The sequence below is a fragment of the Nicotiana attenuata genome, chromosome 12 (assembly GCF_001879085.1).
Source record: "Nicotiana attenuata strain UT chromosome 12, NIATTr2, whole genome shotgun sequence".
Lineage (NCBI taxonomy): Eukaryota > Viridiplantae > Streptophyta > Magnoliopsida > Solanales > Solanaceae > Nicotiana > Nicotiana attenuata.
Genome location: NC_032000.1, coordinates 52,052,218 through 52,075,843, shown reverse-complemented (window position 1 = coordinate 52,075,843; position 23,626 = coordinate 52,052,218). Strand labels below are relative to the sequence as shown.

Sequence of the window (23,626 nt, the reverse complement as noted above, 5' to 3'; positions counted from 1 at the left end):
GACTTATTGATCAATGACAAGGTGCCAGAGTGTTCTCAAAGATTGATTTGCGGTCAGGTTATCATCAGCTGAAGATTTGGGATTCGAATATTCCGAAGACTGCCTTTAGGACTCGGTATCGTCACTACGAGTTCCTTGTGATATCATTTGGGCTGACCAACGCCCCAGCAATATTTATGCACCCGATGACCAGTGTATTCCAACCATATATTGATCCATTCGTCATTGTGTTTATTGACGACATCTTGGTGTACTCCCACAGTCGGAAAGATCATGAGCAGCACTTGAGGATCATGCTTTATACCTTGAGGGAGAAGAAGTTGTATGCAAAATTCTCAAAGAGTGAATTCTAGCTTGATTCAATGGCATTCTTGGGTCATATTGTGTTGAGTGAGGGGATCAAGGTAGATCTGCAGAAGATTGATGCAGTGCAGAATTGGCCCAGACCATCTTCGGCCACTGAGATTCGGAGTTTCCTTGGTTTAGTCAGGTATTACCGTTGTTTTGTATAGGGTTTCTCATCTATTGTTGCACCTATTACCAGATTGACCCAAAAGGGTTCCCCTTTCAGATGGTCCGAGGAGTGTGAGGTGGGCTTTCAAAAGCTCAAGACTGCTTTGACCACAACCTTAGTGTTGGTGTTGCCTACGGGTTCGTGGTCTTATACTGTGTATTACGATGTGTCACGTGTTGGCCTTGGTGTAGTGTTAATGCAAGGCGGTAGGGTGATTGCCTATGCGTCTAGACAGCTAAAGACCCATGAGAAGAATTATCCGATTCATGACTTGGAGTTGGAAGCCATTGTTCATGAATTGAAGATCTGGCGGCATTATTTGTACGGTGTCCGTTGTTAGGTCTTCACTGACCACTTGAATCTACAACATCTGTTCAAAAAGAAAGATATTAACTTGCGGTAATAGAGGTGGTTTGTATTGCTTAAGGACTATCATATCACCATTCTATATTATCCCCGAAAGGCCAATATGGTGACAGATGCCTTGAGTCGAAAGGTAGAGAGTTTAGGTAGTTTAGCGTATATACTGGCAGCGTAGAGGCTATTAGCATTGGAGGTTCAGGCCTTAGCCAACCAGTTTGTTAGATTGCATGATTCGGAGCCTAGTCGAGTTCTTGCCTACGTTATTTATCGGTCATCTCTATATGATTGTATCATAGAGCGTCATTATAACGACCCCCATTTGCTTGTCCTCAAGGACACAATTCAGCACGGCAATGCCAAGGAGGTTACTATCAGAGATGACTATGTGTTCTGCATCTAGGGTCGGTTATGTGTGCCCAATGTGGTTGGGTTGCGTGAGTTGATTCTTCAGAAGGCCCATAGTTCATAGTATTCCATTCATCCGGGTGCCCCTAATATGTATCAAGACTTGAGGCAGCACTATTGGTGGAGGAGGATGAAGAAAGACATAGTGGAGTATGTAGCTTGGTGCCTAAATTGTCAGTAGGTGAAGTTGAGCATTGACGGTCGGGTGGTTTGCTTCAGCGACTTTAGATTCCTGAGTGGAAATGGGAGAGGGTCACCGTGGACTTTGTTGTTGGGCTCCCATAGACTTAGAAGAAGTTTGGCGCAGTATGAGTGATTGTGGATAGGTTGACCAAGTCGGCTCGTTTCATTCCGATAGTGACTACCTATTCTTCAGAGCAGCTAGATCAGGTTTATATCCGCGAGATTTTCCGACTTCATGGTGTATCGGTATCCATCATCTCTGATTGGGGTATGCAATCCACATTGCATTTCTGCAGAGCTATACACGGTAAGCTAGGCACACGAGTTGAGTTGAGTACAACATTTCACCCTCAGACGAACGGACAGTCCGAGCACACCATTCAGGTAATGGAGGATATGTGTCACACACGTGTTATAGATTTTGGGGGTGCTTGGGATCAGTTCTTGCCACTTGCGAAACAACAACTACCAATCGAGTATTCAGATTGCTCCTTTTGAGGCCCTATTTGGGAGACGGTATCATTCTCTAGTTGGGTGGTTTGAGCCCGGAGAGGCTGCGTTATTAGGCACAGATTTGGTTCGAGATGCTTTGGAGAAGGCCAATATAGACAGAAAAGTTATGTAGATCGGAAGGTTCACGATGTTGCATTCATTGTTAGAGAGCGAGTCTTGATCCAGGTTTCACCCATGAAGGGTGTGATGAGGTTCGGGAAGAAGGGAAAATTGAGCCCTAGGTATATCGGACCTTTTAAGATCCATGAGTTGATTGGTGAGGTGGCCTACAAGCTTACATTGCCACTTAGTTTATCTGCGGTTTATCTGGTGTTCCGTGTCTCTATGATCCCGAAGAATATTGGTGATCTATCTTATGTTCTAGACTTCAGCACAGTCCAATTGGATGAGGATTTGACTTATATTCAGGAGCATGTGGCTATCTCTGGACATGGAGGGGTCATCCGGTCGAGGAGGCGACCTGGGAGACTGAGCACGACATGTGGATTCGTTATCCTCATCTATTTACCACTTCAGGTAGTCCTTATGCACGTTCGAGGACGAATGTTTGTTTTAAGAGGGGGAGAATGTAACGATGCAATTAGACATTTTGTGTAATTGCACCACCTTACCCCCTTTATTGCTTCACATATGTGTGTTTATGCTTTTATAACTTGCGGGGTTGGTTAGTTTCGTTCCGGGGAGCTTTCGGGTTGATTTGGACCCTTGATTCTTGACTTAGAAGTTTAAATTAGAAAATATTAACCAAACGTTGACTTTTATGAAAAACAACCCTAGAATTGTATTTTTATGCCTCCGATAGCTTTGTATCGTGATTTCGGACTTGGGAATATACCCGAAAATGATTTTGGAAGTCCGTAGGTTAATTTGTGTTGATGGCAATTTGAAGTTGCAATGTTTGACCGTAGGTTGACTTTCAGCTATCGAGCTCAGAATTTGATTTTGGGACTTGGAATAGGCCCGTAATGGTATTTAGAGCTTGCCTGCAAAATTTGGTGTCGTTTCGAGTTGATTTGATGAGATTCGGACGTTTAGTTGTAATTTTAGAAATTCTTGAACTTTAATTTGAAATTCATGCATTTTAGTGTTCGATTTGTAGTTTTAGATGTTATTTTTGTGTTTTGATCACATGAGTGAGTTTGGACTGAATTGCAAAAAAAATATGGTGTGTGGTGCTCTGATGTCGCAACTGCGAACACCAGTGTCGCATTTGCAAAGGTGACAGAAGGGGGTAGTTGTGGAAAATGCGACTTCCCCTTCGCATTTGAGAAGGCAGCAGATTTTGGATTGAGTTCGCAATTGTGAACATTTGTTCGCTTTTATGAAGTTCCTAGCTTCGCAATGGCGAAGCCTTTATCGCAAATGCGCCGTTGACTTAGGCGGTCAGGGTATGCAAATGCGAGCCCTGGTCCGCAATTACGAGGGTTCGCAAATACGAATCCTGTGTCAGAAATGCGATACCTGCAACTGGTTAAAGGGCTGAGAGACGGGATTTTTGAACTCATTCTCTCATTTTAGAACCCTACACTCGGTAGGAGGCGATTTGGAGAGGGGATTTTCACATACAAACCTTGGGTAAGTTGTTCTAATCTATTTCTAATCATATTCCATCAACATATTTTAGATTTGAACATCAAAATCATGTGAATCAAAGTGAAAATTTGTGAAATTTTGCCAAGTTTTCGAAAAACAATAAATCGAGTTTTGAGATTTTGACTCGGATTTTGAAACTATTCACATATATGAATTTGTGTGGTCATGGATAGTTGGAATCTACCATTGGACCGGGCGAGCCCCGATTTGACTTTCGTTGACTTTTTGGGTAAAGTGTAAAGAATTTAGCTTTATATATTAAAATTGATTTTCCTGGCATTTTTTCATGATATTAAGTTGATTTTGGTTAGATTTGAGCTATGTGGAGGCGAATTTATAAGAGAAAAACTATTTCCGAGTGTTGAATTTGCCTACTTGAGGTAAGTGTCTTTCCTATCTTTGTGTGGGAGAACTACCCCTTAGTATTGGTATTAATTGATTCATTTGTGCTATGTGAAAGTCGTGTATGAAAGGTAACGAGTGGGTACACGGGTTGTATGTGGTATTTGACCGGTTTAGGCTACTTAGACTATTTTCCACGCTTTAGTTGAAAAGCCATATCATGTTCTCAATTCTCTTACTTAATCTATTCTTGTTTGTGTTAGTCTATCCGTACATGCCTTAATTGACTTATTTAAAACTTGTTCTACATCCTACTTTTTAAATTGCTCTCATGCCTTAGTTGAATTTGTTGCCTTTTTTATTGTTACATGCTATCTCCTAATTGTTAATTATCATTATTTGATGTTATTATTCGTGTTATCCCCTTCATTCTTGATTATCATTACTTGAGGTTATTGTTCATGTTATCTCTTTCCTTGTTGATTTCCACTATTTGAAGTCATTGTTATACGTTATCTCTTCCATACATTATCTCATTGTTGAGTTGTTGGTGTTGAGATTGTTAAAGTCATTATCATATTGAAGCGAAATTGTTATTGTTGAAACATCTTCCTTGTTGGGCATTTTACATTCATTGTTGTTGTTGATATTCTTGTACCCGTTGTGGTGGAGCCGTTGTCTATCGATATGGTAACATTGATATTGTTGATTGTTGGAAAATGGTGATATATGGGCACTTGTGGTGCGGAGTTGGTATTGTGATGTGATATTGACGTGCATGTGGCAGTATAAGGCTTGGGGTTAATGTGCATGCGGCAGTATAAGGTGGGACTTATGTGCGTGTTGCTTGTAGGGGAACTACGTGAAGCCACACGATGTCAGAATGTGGGCTAAAGTGTGTGTTGCTATTTCGGGAAAACTGTTTCCCAAACCTATTTCAAATGTAAGGCTCACGCGGCGATATAAGGTCAGATTGTGATTAAGATTGAGAAATGTGTATACGAGGCGGTACCTCGGTTGTGATTCTTAATTTGTACGAAGCAGTACCTTGGTGGTGAATCTTATTGTTTATCTCATTTTGCAAGTAGTTTTGGTGGGAATGTTTCTGTTGTTTTGTTCTTCCTTGTTTATCAGCTGTTGTCCGTATATGATCACTTTGGTTCCCTTTAGCTGCTTCTTTTATGTTACTTCCATGCTTAATTTCCGGTAGTTCATCCTCTTATCTTGTTTCGTATCAGTTATTTCTCCACTTTCCATTATTATTCATTCTTATGGTTTTATTCCGTTTATTTATATCTTAGTAGGTGTCTTGACCTGGCCTTGTCACTACTCTACCGAGGTTAGGCTTGATATTTACTGGGTACCGTTGTGGTGTACTCATACTACGCTTATGCACATTTTTGTGGAGATCCAGGTACGTCTGCCCGTGCCGGATGCTAGAGTTGATTTGATTTGCTGCTGTGGAGGCTTCAAGGTATACCTGCTCCATGTCCGCATGCCTCAGAGTGTTGTATTTCTTTCAGATAGTGGTGTATTAGATATCCTAGTTTTATTCTATAGAGCTTATAACTCTGTTCCACAGTTCTTGGGGATTGTATGGTTGAGATTATGTTTTTCAGAGGTTTATATTTGTTTATCGGATTGTTTTTTAGTATTTTGTTAATTACATCTGTTCAATATTTATCAAATGTTAGGCTTACCTAGTCGTAGAGATTAAGCGCCTCCTACGGAGGGTAATTGGAGTCGTAACAAAATGATTTTCCGTGTCCTGCAATAGATCCTAATTCTGCTATTAATAGCTCTATTTCGGGAGTCAAGATCCCCAAATCAAGCTCCTCTTGAATGAGAATAAAACCGCTATTGATGGCTGCATAACGATTGGCTATTAATATAGAGATTCTTTGTAACGGTCAGCTTCTTTATTAACAAAGGAATGGAACAAAATTGAAATTTTTGCCCCTAGTGAGGTGGAAAGGGTCACCTTCTCCATACCAAGGTTCATGTATGTTTATACATATCCTTTCACTTTGGGATTGGGTCAAGGAATCAAGCCAACAATCTTAGAATTCTGCTATCATTACCAAATCTGTTTGGCTCAAGCAGGCCTATCAATATGGCATATGGTGGCTGCCTCCGAAAATTGTGTTCTGAGACCAGGGAAACACTAACTCTTGCACACATGGTCAACCTCTACTCTCCAAAGATCTTCTGTGGGGGTATGCTGAAGCTCGACAAACACGGTCACCACGCACTCCTTACCATTGTTGATGATGACAAGGATCGTGGCTGGATGGAACGGTTCGTTGTCATCGCTACTAGGGATAATCTCCCGACAACATCACCTGCTATTCCTGAATCATGGAATCTTTTTCGTAATCTTTGGATATCTTTTCCTTTCCGCGTTTAGAAAGATTTTCCTCCTTCTTTAACTTTGTTTTTCCCTTATAGAAAAATTTGGATATTTTTACACCAAAATCTTGAAGGTGGAAAGAAATGGCTCCTAGATCTAATTGAAGAGCCAAAAACCATGGTAAGTAAAGTTCCTTCTTCCTTGTTTCATCTTTTAACATTACTCATAATCAATTTTTTAACTCTTTTTTTTTCAAGACACATGACTTCTGAAGGGATCCGTTTTTTGCCCCGCCATTGAGGTTCTCGTTGACCCGAAGGAAGCCTAACGGGAATTGCAAAACGTCCTTAACCGGAGGAGATCTCGTGAAGCCACTCTCTCTTCCGGTGAAGGCGCCTCCTCCCGGAGTCCCCAGCCGAAAGACAAGAAACCAAAGAGAAAATGTATCTCCTCGGTTGGGACTCAAGAGAAGAATTCGAAATAATACCAACCAGAATGCCCACAGAGGTCCTTGATGATTACGGAAATGACGATGGAGCGGCTCCCCTTCAGAGAAGAAGAATATCTTCGTCAGATCAACCGGATGCTCAGCCGAGTGAGCTTCAAACTCCACAACCGAGAGAAGTTCTAGGACTCTTCACGGGATGGAAATAGTTGAAAACGCTGAGTCCCGCTTTCAGGCTCCTGTTGACATTTCCACTAAGAGGAATCGTACCCCGGAGGTACCTTCGCTATCAACTTCTGAGCCAGCTACAACTGTATCTCTTTCTATACCAATTGCTACCTCTCCACCGGCCCCAAGTGAACAAACAAGAAACATTCCTTCCCCACGGTCATCTGATCATGGTAATCTAGGGAACACTTTCTCGGCACCCACTCAAAATTTCAGTAGCAAACGAAGTATCATTCTCATGTTTTCGAATGAATGCCACATACTTTTCAAGCCGGTGAGGTTACCAACTACTTGTAACCACAATCCACAGAGAAAGATTGGAGAAAAATGGACTCCCTTTATGCTGATTGCCTGGTAAAAAATATCATGCACTATTCGGCTCAGGAATCAATCTAACCTTCTTTTCTTCCCTTTTTTGTTTGTTAGACTTTGCCTTAATAACCTTAGCTTCAACCTTTTTAGTGTAACCTCCTTGCTTCCAAGGGCTTGCAAAGGTTGGTTTTGGATCAAGAAGGACATACAATGGAACGAAATCAACTTTTGGCCGAACGAAACCAGCTTGCCGAGCGCCTCCTTGTTTGAGAAGCAAAGGTTGCTCAAATGGGTAAGCTCGAGACTCAATTGCAGCAATACGAGCAAGATAGAATGGCCCACAGCCAAGAAGCCGCTCAATTGCATGGAGATCTTAAGGAGGTGATGGCCAAGTGGGTGGAACTGCATGATACCGTGACTGTCGCGGCTGAGCGCGAGTTTGCCTTTATGGAGAAAGTCAATAACTTAGAGGCTATCTTACGCTCCAAAATCGAAGAGGCTAGTGCTACCGAGGAGAAGGGAGCCAAAACGGAAGAAAGACTCAACAAGGTTATGGAGCAGAACCATCTTCAAGCGACAACCATGTTGAGCTTGATTCCAGGATCAACATTGTGAAAGATGAAAATGATAAGCTCCAATAAAAATTTTGAGAAGCTCTAAGTTAAACTCCAAGACCAAGAAGATTCCATCCTCCTCGAGAAAACCTATACCCTTTATCATATGAGGAGGAAGACTATGGAGGAGGCCAAAGAAGGCATTGCAAACATCGATGACTGCATTGCTAAAGCTCGTAAATAGGAGACAACTGCTCTCGAGAACCTCCCTGCTCGGCCCGTTGCCTTAGAATTTTTTAACACTATTTCCTAGTATTCGAGAACTAAAGAGGAAGCTGAAGAGGAAAAAGATAAGGATGATGACCTTGAATCAAAAGCGGAACAACCTTCTCTTGAAAAGGAAAATGAAGACTCTTTACTCCCTTCGGCCTCTGATAGCAAAAATAATTGATGTATATATTTTTTCCCTTTTCCTTTGTAATTATTCCAAAACTTCTTTATATTGAGTTTGGCATTTTAAGTATAAAGATATTTTTTGCTTAAACATTGTGCAAGAAATATTCTTTTCTTTGATTGAAGGACCCTCAATAGATTGCTCATATTTATTGTGTATTGCTCGGAAAAGGGTATATATTTAGGTGGTTGTTGAAAAATATCACTCCTAACGTATATGAAAAATCAATAAGGCAGGTTTAAAGGTGGTTTTAGGAATAACAAAGCCTTGACGTGGTCATAGTGAGCGGTAAAATAGTGCCAGCTAGCGTAATTTGGGAGAATACGTCTAGTAAATTATTGTAGTTGCTCGAAAGAGAATTACGACATCTAAAGTCCTCACGATTAGTAGAAAATACTTAGGCGAAATAATAGGAGACATAGAGGGGAGGATTCCGATGATTGGAGAAACCGTAATGCTAGACTTTATGTCACGACCCAAGTTCTCCCTCTGTGAGCTATCGTGATGGCACCTAGTCTCTACGACTAAGTAAGCCTAATATTGTGGAAATGAAAAAGAAACACAAAGATAATAACTAACGAATATAGTTAATAAGCAGAAATGATGCCGCTCGGCATATACAAAAATCACTTTTCCCAAAACCCGGAATGTCGTAATGTCACAAGCTTCTAAGAGTTTCTAACTGCTCTATACATTTATATCTGAAGAAACAAGGGGAAAATCAACACAAGGGGATAGAAGGGGACTCCGAGATCTGCGGACGCGGCAGATATACCTTGAAGTCTCCTGAAGCAGGAACCACACACCTAGACCCGAGGCTGATAGCTATACTTGGATCTGCACGCGGAAAACATGTGTAGGAAAGGGCATGAGTATACCACAACGGTACCCAGTAAGTGCCAAGCCTAACCTTGGTCGGGTAGTGACGAGATAAGGTCAGGGCCCTACTGGTATAAATATAATGAAATAAGACTGAAAGAAAATACTACAATAAAATAAGTACGGAAATCTAATAGGAATAAAATTCAATGAAAGCCAACAACTCAGAAGACAATTATAGCAACAGGGGATCTCCCGGGATACCGTCACGTAGTCCTAAACATAAATGTACAGGGGGATCTCCTGGAATACTGTTCCGTAGTCCCAAAGTAAATATGCAGTGTTGGGGGATCTCCCGAAATACCATTCCGTTGTCCCGAAGTAAATATACAGTACAGGGGGATCTCCCGGAACACCATTCCGTATTCCCAAAGTAAATATGCAGCTAAATCAATATAAACAACAGTTACAGCAAAGAGACTTATAGTTTAGGCTAAGTTCATATCAAAGAAAATAAGCCATTTCACTAAACATGCTGCACAGAGTCCAAATAGGCATTTAAAACACGTAGTCATGCTTTTCTAATATAAACAAGGTAGTTACATATGCTATTGTAGTTCAAACAAGAAGAAAACAGGTTATGACTTAGTGAAAATGGAGTTTTGCAACAAATAGCTCGTGTACGTACTTGTACACGGTGCTCATATATCAAACAGTACCAACTCTAAGGGGAGTTCCCCCACACAAGGTCAGGCAAGCCACTTACCTCGAACCAAGCTCAATTCAATCCGAAACAATGCTATTTCTGCGAGTATCCAGCTCCGGATGGCCCAAATCTAGCCAAATCAATTACATAACGTAAATATAACTACAAGCAACTAATTTAGCTAATGAAATCAAAGCTAAGACAAGAAAATAGAAAAATTCCCAAAAAACCTACCCGGGCCCACGTCTCGGAATCGGGTAGAAGTCACAAATTATGAACACCCATTCACTCACGAGTCCAACCATACCAAATTCACTCAAATCCGATACCAAAATCTCGATCAAAACCCCAAAATTCGGCCTAAGAACTCTCTCAAATTTTCCCAATTTTTCACCCCAAATCCGAAATTAAATAGTGAAATCAAGCATAGATTAATGGGGTAAAGGAGTTAGGAATCACTTCCGAATAACTTCCTCCGAAAATCTCTCCAAATTTCGCCTTCTACCGAGCTCTGAATCAAATTTTGTGTTATGAACTCAAACCCTCATTTTTTTGAACTTTAAATCAACCCAGGTACGCCCTACTTCACGAACGGGACCACCACCCCACGTTCGCGTAGAACCAAAGTCCACTGCTCAGTTTTTCCTCTTTTGCGAACGCATAGCTTCAACTACCAGAACCTTTGCGAACGCGACCCCTTATTTGCAAACTCGAAGAGAAAATTCCTGAGGTCCCAGCTGTTCCATTTTCTCTACGTGAACGCGATGCCATTCACGCATTCGCGATACACTGAAGTCTAAACCTTCACGAATGCGTCCCCTTATTCACGAACTCTAAGAGCATTTTCTTCTTCTTCCCAAACTTTTCTTCGCGAACGCGGGCTTCTCTTTGCAAACGCGAAGAACATATCTCTGCAACAAAAACCAGCGAAAATCTACTATCCTTCTAAGTCCAAAAATGACCTGTTGAGCATCCGAAACACACCCGAGGCCCCCGGGACCTCAACCAAACATACCAACCAATCCTAAAGCACCATACGACTTAGTCGAGCCCTCAAGTCACATTAAATAACGCTAAAATCATGAATCACCCTCCAATCCAAACTTTAAGAACTTGAAACTTCAAAATTCTACAACCGATGCCAAAACCAACCAAACCACGTCCAATTGACCCCAAATTTTGCACAAAAGTCATATTCAACACTACGGACCTACTCCAAATTTTGGAATCGAATTCTGACCCTGATACCAAAAATTCCACTATCGGTCCGAAACTCAAAAAATTCATCTTTCGCCATTTCAAGCCTAAATGAGCTACGGACCTTCAACACACAATACGAACACGCCCCTAAGCGCATAATAACCCAACGGAGCTAACGGAATTGACGGAACTCCATTACAGAGTCATCTTCACACAATTCCAACTACCGTCCAAATCTCAAGACTTAAGCTCCCATTTAGGGACTAAGTGTCCCAAAACACTCCAAAAATCAAAACGATCCCTCCCGGCAAGTCACAATAGTAGAAATAGATACGGGAAAAGCAGTTAATGGGGAATTGGGGTTCTAACTCTCAAAACAACTGGCCGGCTCATTACATCCTCCCCTTCTTAAAACAATCGTTCGTCCTCGAATGAGTATAGAGACATACCTGAAGTGGTGAAAAGATGAGGATAACGGCTGCACATATCCTTCTCGGTCTCCCAAGTCACCTCCTCGACCGGATGACCCCGCCACTGAACCTTCACTGATGCAATGTTCTTCAACCTTAGCTTTCGAACCTGCCTGTCCACAATAGCCACTAGCTCCTCAACATAGCTTAGATCCTTGTCCAACTGGACTGAACTGAAATCGAACATGTGAGATGGATCGCTGTGATACCTCCGGAGCATCGAAACATAAAATACCGGATGAACTCCTACAAGACTGGGAGGTAAGGCAAGCTCATAAGCAACCTCCCCAACATGCTGAAACACCTCAAAAGGACCAATAAACCTTGGGCTCAGCTTGCTTTTCTTTACGAACCTCATAACGCCTTTAATAGGCAAAACTCAAAGCAAGACCCGCTCTTTGACCATGAATGCCACATCGCGAACCTTCCGGTCCACATAACTCTTCAATCTAGACTGGGCTGTGCGAAGTCTATCTTGAATCACCTTAACCTTCTCTAAGGCATCTTGAACCAAGTCCGTACCCAATAATATGGTCTCGCCCGGCTCGAACCAACCCACTGGGGATCGACACCTCCTACAATACAGAGGCTCATATAGTGCTATATGAATGCTAGACTGATAACTGTTGTTGTAGGCAAACTCTGCAAGGGGCAATAACTGATCCCAAGACCCCCAAACTCCATCACACAAGCACAGAGCATATCCTCAAGAATCTAAATAGTGCACTCGGACTGCCCGTCTGTCTGAGGGTGAAATGCTGTGCTCAACTCCACCCGAGTACCCAACTCATGTTGTACAGCTCTCCAGAACCGTAATGTAAACTGCGTGCCCCGGTCAGAGATGATAGATACGGGCACGCCATGAAGTCTGACAATCTCACGGATATAAACTCGAGCCAACTGCTCAGAAGAATAGGTAGTCATCTCAGGAAGGGAATGAGCTGACTTGGTCAGTCTATCCATATTCACCCAAACTGCATCAAACTTTCGTTGAGTTTGTGGGAGTCAAACAATGAAATCCATAGTGATCCGCTCCCACTTCCACTCTGGAATGTCTAACTTCTGAAGTAACCCACCCCATCGCTGATGCTCAAACTTCACCTGCTGGCAATTTAGACACCGAGCAACATACTCCACTATGTCCTTCTTCATTCTACGCCACCAACAATGCTGCCTCAAGTCCTGATACATCTTCGCGGTACCCGAGTGAATAGAGTACCGCAAGCTATGAGCCTCCTAAAGAATCAACTCACGCAAACCATCTACATTAGGTACACATGGCATGCCCTGCATCCTCAATTTTCCATCATCCCCAATAGTGTCCTCCTTGGCATCACCGTGCTGGACCGTGTCCCAAGGACAAGAAGATGCGGGTCATCATACTGACGCTCCCTGATACGATTATAAAGAGATGACTGAGAGACCACACAAACCAATACTCGACTAGGCTCAGAAATATCTAATCTCACTTACTGGCTGGCTAAGGCCTAAACATCCAATGCCATGGGCCTCTCTACTGTTGGTAGATAAGCTAAACTCCCCAAACTTCTGCCCGACAACTCAAAGCATCAGCCACCATATGGGCGTTCCCCGGGTGGTACAAAATGGTGATATCATAATCCTTAAGCAGCTCTAACCACCTCCTCTAACGCAAATTAAGATCCTTATGCTTGAATAGATGCTGTAAACTCTAGTGATCAGCGTAGATCTCACAAGGGACACTGTACAAATAGTGCCACTAAATCTTCAAAGCATGAACAATAGCAGCTAACTCAAGGTCGTAGACATTATAGTTTTTTTCATGCACCTTTAACTATCTGGACGGTAGGAAATCACCCTACGGTCCTACATCAACACCGCACCGAGGCCAACTCGCGACGCATCACAATAAACTGTATAAGACCCCGAACCTAAAGGCAATACCAATACTGGGGATGTAGTCAAAGTTGTCTTAATCTTCTGAAAGCTCTCCTCACACTCTTCCATCCCGTTAAATGGAGCACCCTTCTAGGTCAGCCTGGTCATGGGCGCTGCAATAGATGAAAATCCTTCAACAAATCGACGGTAATAACCCGCTAAGCCAAGAAAACTCCGGAGCTCTGTAGCTTAGGACGGTCTGGGCCAAGTCTGCACTGCTTCCACTTTTTTCGAATCCACCTTGATCCCTTTAATCGATACCACATGACCCAAGAATTTCACGGAATCTAACCAGAACTCCGATTTTGAGAACTTTGCATATAATTTCTTTCTCTCAAGGTCTGAAGCACTGTCCTAAGGTGCTGCTCATGATCTGCCCGACTCTGGGAGTACACCAGAATGTCATCAATAAAGACAATGAAGAACGAGTCAAGATAAGGCTGGAACACACTGTGAATCAAATGCATAATTGCTGCTGGGGCGTTGATATGCCCAAATGACATAACAAGGAACTCGTAATGACCATACCGAGTCCTGAAAGCAGTCTTCGGGATATCTAGCTCCCGAATCTTCAACTGATGATAACCCAAACACAAATCAATCTTGGAAAACACTTGGGCACCCTGTAATTGATAAAATAGGTCATCAATACGAGGCAAAGGATACTGGTTCTTCACTGTAACTTTGTTCAACTGGCGATAATCAATGCACAAACGCATAGAACCATCCATTTTCTTCACAAATAAGACAGGATCACCCCAAGGCGATACACTGGGCCAAATGAAGCCCTTATCAAGCAATTCCTACAACTGTTCCTTCAACTTCTTCATCTCAGGATGTGGCATACGATAAGGAGGAATAGAGATGGGCCGAGTGCCCGGCAACAAATCAATGCCAAAATCAATATCTCTATCGGGCAGCATGCCCGAAAGATCAGCTGGAAACACATCATGGAAATCCCTCACTATTGGGACTGAATCAAATGTAGGGGTATCAATACTGACATCTCTCACATAGGCTAGATACGCGTCATACCCCTTCTCAACCATTCACTGAGCTTTAAGAGATAAAATAACCCTACTGGAGTGTAATCTAAGGTACCCCTCCACTCTAATCACGGTAAACCTAGCATAGCCAGCGCCAGGGTCTTGGAGTGACAATCAAGAATAGTATAATGGGGCGACAACCAGTCCATGCCCAAGATAACATCAAATCTACCATGCTGAGCAATAGCAAATCAGCTCTGGTTTAAAACCACTAAGAGAAATCAAACATGACCGATACACATGGTCCACAATAAGAGAATCTCCCATAGAAGTAGACACATAAATAGGGAAACTCAAAGAATCCCGAGATACGCCCAAATGTAGGGCAAAATAAGATGACACATAAGAATAAGTGGAGCCTAGATCGAATAGAACCGATGCATCTCTATGACAGACTAGAACAATACATGTAATGATAGAATCAGAAGCAATAGCTCTGAACGAGTAGGAAGGGCATAGTATCTAGCCTGACCTCTATCTAATGCGACCTCTACCACCCCGACCTCCACCTTGGGCCAGCTGAGCAGGTGGGGTGGCAGTTGGTGTTGTAATCATAGCCTGAGGACCTGGTGGAGCACGTTGTGGCTAAAAAGTCTATAGAGGTGCACCCCACCTAAGTCTGGGGCAATCCCTCACCATATGACGAGTGTCGCCACTCTTAAACAAGCTTTGGGAGGACGTGGCGGCTGTGGCTGGCTCGGGCCAGGTCTGCTAGACTGACCGCTTGTGGCACCCCGTGTAGGAGGCACACTAGATACTGGAGGTGCATAATAAGGCTCTTGAGGTCTAGGAGAAGCTGGAATACCATTGGCTTCTAGAAGAGCTGAATGAACGGGCGGCTCACACAACCCCTACCATGACGAACAGTAGCTGGGGCACGGGCACTAGAATAATGGCCCGACTCTCGAGACCTCTTGGCCTCTCTCTCCTCCATATCCTGAGCAAGCATGCCCTCTACTCTCCTAGCAATACTCGCCACCCGCTGATACGTCCATCTCTAACCCCCGGGCCATGCTAGTCCTGATGCTGGGAATGAGCCCCTCAATAAACCAGCGAACCCTCTCTCGAACTGTAGAAACCAAGGCCGGTGCATGTCTAGCCAAGTCACTGAAACGAATGGCATACTCTGAAACAGTCATAGTACCCTGGGGCAGCTGCTCAAACTCCGTGCCATGTATCCCTGAGGCTCTGAGGGACATACTCTCTCAAAAACATGTCCGAGAACTGAGTCCATGTAAGTGAAGCTACCTCAGCCAGACTGTTCAACTCATATGTATGCCACTACTCATAAGCTACTCTTCAGAGCTGAAAGGCAGTTAAAGAAACCCCACCCGACTTTGCTATGCCCATAGTGAGAAGAATACGGTGGCACTCCTCTAGAAATCCCTGAGCATCCTCTGATGCTAGACCACTGAATCTAGAAGGGTCGTACTTCTTGTACCTCTCAAGCTTCCGCTGCTCCACCTCTGAATCTGCTGCCCTACCCTCGGGCTGAACTGGGGCTGCAGGTGGTACTGGTATAACCTCTGGGATCTGATCAACCTGAACCTGCTGCTTTGGAGTGTGGGCAGCGGGAGTCTGTACTCCTCCCCGGCCTGAGATGTGGCTGCAGCAATGAGAATCAACCTTGCTTGAGCTAGAGTGCTGTACATACTCATGAACTAGGCAACGACCTCCTAGAGAGCTGGAGTAGTAGTAGTAGGCGTATCAGGTGCATATGCTCCGACTAGAGCTACTGGTGGCTCCTCTACAGCAGCTCGCACGGGTGCTCTGGATGCACCACATACGCGTCCTTGGCCTCTACCCTAGCCCCGGCCTATGGCAGCTCTAGCAGGGGGCGCGGGTGCCTGGTCATCTCCGGTAGCACGTGTCCTCACCATCTGTGAGAGAATAGAAGACATAAGTTTAGAATTTTGAAGTCAATAATCTCAGCACGACAAGGAATCAATGAGAATGAATTTTCCTAACAGTTCTATAGCCTCCCGAGGATAAGTACAGACGTCTCCGTACCGATCCACGAGACTCTAATAAACCTGCTTGTGACTTACGACTCCTATGAACCTAGAGCTCTGATACTAACTTGTCAGGACCCAAAATCTCCCTCCGTGAACTGTCGTGACGACACCTAGTCTCTACGACTAGGTACGCCTAATATTGCAGAAATGAAAAAGAAACACAATGATAATAACTAATGAATATAGTTAATAAGTAGAAATGATGCCGCTTGGCATAAACAATAATCACTTTCCCAAAAACCTGGAATGTCGCAACGCCACAAGCTTCTAAGAGTTTCTAACTACTCTATGCATTTATGTCTGAAGAAAATAAGGGAAAAATCAATACAAGGGGATAGAAGGGGACACTGAGATTTGCGGACGCGACAGATGTACCTTGAAGTCTCTTGAAGTAGCAACCACGCAACTAGACCAGAGGCTGATAGCTAGTACCTGGGACTGCACACGGAAAACATGTGCAAGAAAGGGCATGAGTACACCAAAACTGTACCCAGTAAAGCCTAATTTCGGTCGAGTAGAGAAGAGATCAGGTCAGGGCCATACTGGTATAAATATAATGAAATAAGACTAAAAGAAAATGCTACAGTAAAATAAGTACGAAAATCTAACAGGAAAAAAATTCAATGAAATCCAATAGCTCAGAACACAGTTATAGCAACAAGGGATTTATAGCAACAAGGGATCTCCCGGGATACCGTCCCGTAGTCCCAAACGTAAATGTGTAGGGGGATCTCCCGGAATACCATTCCGTAGTCCCAAAGTAAATATGTAGTGCTGGGGGATCTCCCGAAATACCGTTTCATAGTCCCAAAGTAAATATGCAGTACAGGGGGATCTCCGGGAATACCGTTCCGTAGTCCCAAAGTAAATATGCTGCTCAATCAATATAAACAACAGTTACAGCAAGGAGACCTACAGTTTAGGCTAAGTTCACATCAAAGAAAACAAGTAATTTCACTAAAAATACTGCACAGAGTTCAAATAGTGATTTAAAACACGTAGGCATGCTTTTCTAATCTAAACAAGGTAGTTACATATGCTATTGTAGTTCAAACAAGAAGTAAACATGTTATGACATAGTGAAAAACAGAGTTTTTGCAACAAAAAGCCCGTGTACGTACTCGTCACCTCACGTACACGGTGCTCATATATCAAACGGTACCAAAATCCTAAGGGTAGTTCCCCCTCACAAGGTTAGGCAAGCCACTTACCTCGAACCAAGCTCAATTCAATCCGAAACAAAGCTCTTTTCGTGAATATCCGGCTTCGGATGGCCCAAATCTAGCCGAATCAATTACATAACGTAAATATAACTACAAGTAACTAATTTAGCTAATAAAATCAAAGCTAAGGTAAGAAAATAGAAAAACGCCCAAAAAGCCTCCGCAGGCTCACGTCTCGGAATTGGGTAAAAGTCACAAATAATGAACACACATTCACTCACGAGTCTAACCATACCAAATTCACTCAAATTCGATACCAAAATTTTAATCAAAATCCAAAAATTCGGCCTATGAACTTTTCTCAATTTTCACCCCAAATTCGAAATTAAATGATGAAATCAAAGCATAGATTAATGGGATATAATCATAAAGGAGTTAGGTATCATTACCCAATAACTTCCTTTGAAAATATCTCCAAATTCTGCCTTCTACCGTGCTCTCAATCAAATTTGGTGTTATGAACTTTAAATCTGCCCAGTACGCCCTTCTTCACGAACGCGACCACCACCTCGCGTTTGCGTAGAACAAAAGTCCACAGCTCAATTTTTCCTCTTTCGCGAACGCGGGTTCCCTCTTGCGAACGCGTAGCTTCAGCTGCCAGAACCTTCGCGAACGTGACCCCTTATTAGCGAACGCGAAGAGCAAATTCCTGAGGTCCCAATTGTTCCATTTTCTCTACGCGAACATGATGCCATTCACGTGTTCGCGATACACTGAAGTCCAAACTTCGCGAACGTGTCCCCTTATTCGCGAATGCGAATAGCATTTTCTTCTTTTGACCAAACTCTTCTCCGCGAACGCGGGCTTCTCTTTGCGAATGCGAAGAACAAATCTCTGCAACAAAAACCAGCAAAAATCTGATATCCTTCTATGTCCAAAAATGACCTGTTGAGGATCTGAAACACACCCAAGGCCCCCAGGACCTCAACCAAACATACCAATCAATCCTTAAACACCATAAAAACATAGTCGCGCCCTCAAATCACATCAAATAACGCTAAAACCACGAATCATCCTCGAATCCAAACTATAAGAACTTGAATCTTCAAAATTCTACAACCGATACCGAAACCAACCAAACACGTCCCATTAACCCCAAATTTTGCACACAAGTCATACTCAACACTACGGACCTACTTCAAATTCCAAAATTGGATTCTGACCCTGATATCAAAAATTCAACTACCGGTCTGGTCGTTACACTTTTCCAATCTTGTATACAATATTTGCTTTAGTAATAATAAAATTACAAGTTAACTTTAACACAACAACAACAACAACATACCCAGTAAAATCCCACTAGTTGGGTCTGGGGAGGGTAGGATGTACGCAGCCTTACCCCTACCCCAGAAGGGTAGAGAGGTTGTTTTCGGGAGACCCTCGGCTCAACAGAAGAGATAATAATTTCAGAAAAGAAACGAAAGAAGAGATCTGTAACAACAAAAGAAGCAAGAGAAGTAATAATAATATCTTAAAATACACCAAATAAGTTAAAGAGAGTGCAATAATATAATCATATGCAAAATAACAAAATAGTGTGAACACAACTTAGACCGCTACCAGACATAGGCAAAACTCTATCAGCCTACCCGGTACAAAGAGGGAAAAACTATGAACTACCCCTAGCCTACAACCTTAATGCTCGACCTCCACACTTTCCTATTAAGAGCCATGTCCTCGAAAATCTGGAGTCGCGCCATGTCTTGCCTGATCACCTCGCCCCAATTCTTCCTAGGCCGCCCTCTACCTCTTCTCGTACCTGCCAAAGCTAACCGCTCGCACCACCTAACCGGGGAATCGATGGTTCTCCCCGCATGTGCCCAAACCACCTAAGCTCGCTTCCCGCATCTTGTCGTCCACGGGAGCAACGCCACCTTCTCCCTAATATCTTCATTCCTTATCTCATCCAGTTTAGTATGCCCGCACATCCATCTCAACATCCTCATCTCGGCTACTTTCATCTTCTGGATATGTGAATACTTAACTGGTCAACACTCAGCCCCATATAACATAGCCGGCCTAACCACCGCTCTGTAGAACTTACCTTTGAGTTTCGGTGGTACCCTCTTGTCACACAGGACTCCAGATGCTAACCGCCATTTCATCCACCCCACCCCAATGCGGTGCGTGACATCCCCGTCAATCTCCCCATCTCCCTTGATAATAGACCCTAGATACTTGAAACTTTCTCTCTTGGGGATAACTTGTGAGTCGAGCCTCACCACCCCGTCCGCTTCCCCCGACACGACGTTGAACTTACACTTCAGATATTCTGTCTTGGTCCTACTCAACTTGAAACCTTTGTACTCCAGAGCCTGCCTCCACACCTCCGTCTCTCATTAACACCGCTACGCGACTCATCGATTAGAACTATATCATCAACGAACAACATACACAATGGCACCTCCCCTTGAATATGGTGTGTCAAGGCATCCATCGTTAGAGCAAATAAGAAAGGGCTAAGCGCAGATCCTTTGTGTAACCCCATAATCACCGGAAAAAGCTCGAAGTCACCTCCCACAGTCCTGACCTGAGTCTTAGCTCCATCATACATATTGTTTATCGATTCAATGTATGCTACCAGCACCCCTTTTACTTCCAGGCATCGCCAAAGAACGTCCCTAGGGACCTTGTCATACGGCTTTTCTAGGTCAATAAACACCATGTGAAAATCCCTCTTACTCTCCCTGTGTTGTTCCACCAACCTCCTTATAAGGTGGATAGCTTCCGTAGTAGAATGTCCCGGCATGAACCCGAACTGATTTTCCGAAATAGATACCGCCCTCCTCACCCTCCCTTCCACCACCCTCTCCCAAACTTTCATGGTATGACTTAATAACTTGATGCCCCTATAATTGTTACAATTCTAGATATCACCTTTGTTCTTAAACAACGGAATCATCAAACTACATCTCCACTCATCTGGCATCCTCTTCATCTCAAAAATAACATTAAACAGCCCAGTCAGCCATTCTAAGACCGCTCTACCCATATACCTCCAAAATTCTACTGGAATCTCAACTGGTCCTGTCGCTTTGCCCCGATTCATCTTACCCACAACTCCCACTACCTCCTCAACCTTGATACGCCTACAGTACCCAAAGTCACGGTGACTCTTGGAGTGTCCTAACTCCCCTAGCACGATGCTACCGCTCCCCTCTTCATTCAGAAGTTTATGAAAGTACGTCTACCATCTATGCTTAATCTGGGAGTCTTCCGTCACTACTTTACCTTCCACGTCTTTGATTTACCTCACTTGATCCAGGTCGCGAGCCTTCCTCTCTCTCACTTTGGCCAGCCGAAATAGCTTCTTGTCCCCACCTTTGCCCCCTAGTTCCTCATACAACCGATCAAACGCAGCAATCTTAGCCTCTATGACCGCTAATTTTGCCTCCTTCCTAACTTCCTTGTACCTTACTCTATTTGTTCTCCTCTGCTCCTCATCGGTACTCTCCACTAACGCAAGGTACGCCGTTTTCTTTGCTTCCACTATACCTTAGACCACATCATTTCACCACCAGTCGCCTCGGTGCCCGCTATAGTAGCCCTTCGAGACCCCTAACACGTCTCTTGCCGCCTCCCTAATACAGTTCGCCGTCGTCGTCCACTTAGCGCTAGCATCCCCACTACTCTTCCAGGCACCCATAGCCAACAACCGCCCCTCCAACTCATGCGCAGTATCCTTAGCCAAAACACCCCACCTGATCCTCGGTTGACCTTGTACAAACCTCTTCTTCCTCTTTATCACGATACCAATGTCCATCACCAGGAGCCTATGTAGAGTCGCGAGGGTCTCACTCGAGATCACCTTACAATCCTCGCATAACCCCCTATCACACCTCCTGAGGAGGATATAATCAATCTGGGTCTTAGCCACCATACTCCGGAAAGTAACCAAATGCTCCTCCCTCTTCGAAAAACTAGAGTTCGCAATCACCAACTCAAAAGCCCTAGCGAAACCCAATATGACCATTTAAATCCCCTCCTATAAATAACTTCTCTGTTGACGGAATACCCCGCACCACCTTATCCAACCCCTCCCAGAAGTGCCTCTTAACCTCCTCGTCCAAGCCCGCTTGCGGTGCGTACGTGCTAACGACATTCAGAGTGCTCCCTCCAACTACTAACTTAATCGCCATCAATCTGTCATTCACCCGCCTAACCTCAACCACTGACTCCCTGAGCTCCGTGTCCACCAAAATACCCACTCCGTTCTTGCCCTTCACGCGTCCAGAGTACCACAATTTTAACCCGTCTGCATTCCTCGCCTTCGATCCTACCCACCTGGTCTCCTGAACACAAGCTATATTGACCTTCCTCTTCTGGAGAATCTTCGCTAGCTCTATAGACTTACCTGTTAACGTCCCTATATTCCACGATCCAATCATCAACCTACAGGCTCCCTTGTTGCCTTTACCCCCTCTGGGCCCCATCCCACCCCATGACCCGTGTCCTAACCCCCGCCCCACCACCCGCCCACCCCGAGGAAATGACCCTACTCTGCCATTACAAACCACAACCGCTATTCCTACGGTGGTCTAGACAAAAATGCAACTACAAACAAGCAAAGGTATAAACTAGAAGGAGACAAATATCCAAAACTACTACAGCAACAAATTAACTAAAACAAATAGGTGACGGGAGGTATCAATTCCCTCAGATAGAACCTAAACTTTTGACTTGCTATACTCCCGGTGTTGTGGGACCCGACGTCCAGCCCTTGGGACTACCAACCAGCCTACCTGCTCTGCTATGTTTGCTCGTACACCTCCCACTCAACCCGAAACAACCACCAACAAAGTGCAACCTGGAAAACACACAAACACAAAACGGAACCGAGAAAAAGGGACAAGTGCGGGACTGTCACCGTCACCACCAGTGACACACAGATCTGCTACTGGCCCGACTCACCAGAAAATAATGACGAACACTGTAACAGTGAAGCGACGCCGGGAAAAGAAGAAGGGTGACGAAAAAAGTATAAAGGAGAAGGAGAAGCACAGAGAAGGGGGTTGGGGTTGAAGCCGAAAAAAGGGAGCGGCGACGGTGGAGCGTCGATCGCCGGCCTAGTCCGTGCTAGGGTTAAGAAGGGGGCAGAAAGAGAGGGGGGAAGAAAAAGAGAAAGGCAGAAGGGGAGATAGAGAGATAGAGAGAGAGAGGGGGAGAGAGAGAGGGGGTGTGCTTACCTGGCTTACCCGTCCACGCCGGTGCCGGTGCTGGTGAAGTTCACCGGCAGAGCTTACCGTTAGAATTAGACCGTTTGTATTTAGACAGAGACGGGCGTGTAGGACAGAGAAAGAAGCCCTGAATCTTTCAAGTAATTTATTTATTTATGTCTGGGAGAGCTGAAACTATATCACAATAAAATTATTTGCAAGTTAACTTTAATAATTATACATTAAATCTAATTAAATAATTTAATCAAAATATTGATTAAAGAAAAACAAAAATTACAAAATAATTCTAGAAATTAAGAAAATTCTATATTAAAAAAATTTCAAGAAATTAAAAAACATCAAGTAAATCCAGAAATGCTAGAAATTTAGAATTACAGAAAATGCAGAAAAATAGACAATTAATTAAAAAGCACAATTTTTTATAGAAACTATAAAAAAATAGGGAAAAATTGGAAATTACAAATTAATTAAAAATTAAGGTAAAAAAGGAAAATAAGAGATTACATGGTTTAATATTAATATAGCCACAAAATATCAAGTTATTGTAAGCAAAAAATTAAGAAAATACCTAAAAATTTGAAACTTTTTTCTCAATTCTGGAAAAAATTATGCAAGATTCTTTTTCCGTGCCTCGAATATACCTTTAATTTTCCTGTAAAAAAAGGGACTAAATTGCATTGTGGGATCTTATGCGGGTCTTTAATGGCAGAAAATACTTTTTTTATTTTTTTTATTTGGGGAGAGGACTATTTTGTCGGATAGAGAAATGGATTTAAAACTGGAATATATATATCCGC

At 43.4% G+C, this 23,626-nt stretch overlaps 2 protein-coding genes across 2 annotated transcripts; both read right to left on the bottom strand.

Moving 5' to 3' along the window:
• On the bottom strand, positions 20,519-21,415 carry LOC109236135. The gene is made up of 3 exons (XM_019402352.1): positions 21,241-21,415; positions 20,904-21,147; positions 20,519-20,741 (listed from the first exon to the last, which is right to left on the bottom strand). Exons 1-3 carry the CDS (start codon positions 21,413-21,415, stop codon positions 20,519-20,521), a joined length of 642 nt encoding a protein of 213 aa, XP_019257897.1.
• LOC109236134 (craniofacial development protein 2-like) lies at positions 21,603-22,085 on the bottom strand. Its single transcript, XM_019402351.1, has one exon. The coding sequence runs from the start codon at positions 22,083-22,085 to the stop codon at positions 21,603-21,605; it is 483 nt and encodes a 160-aa protein (XP_019257896.1).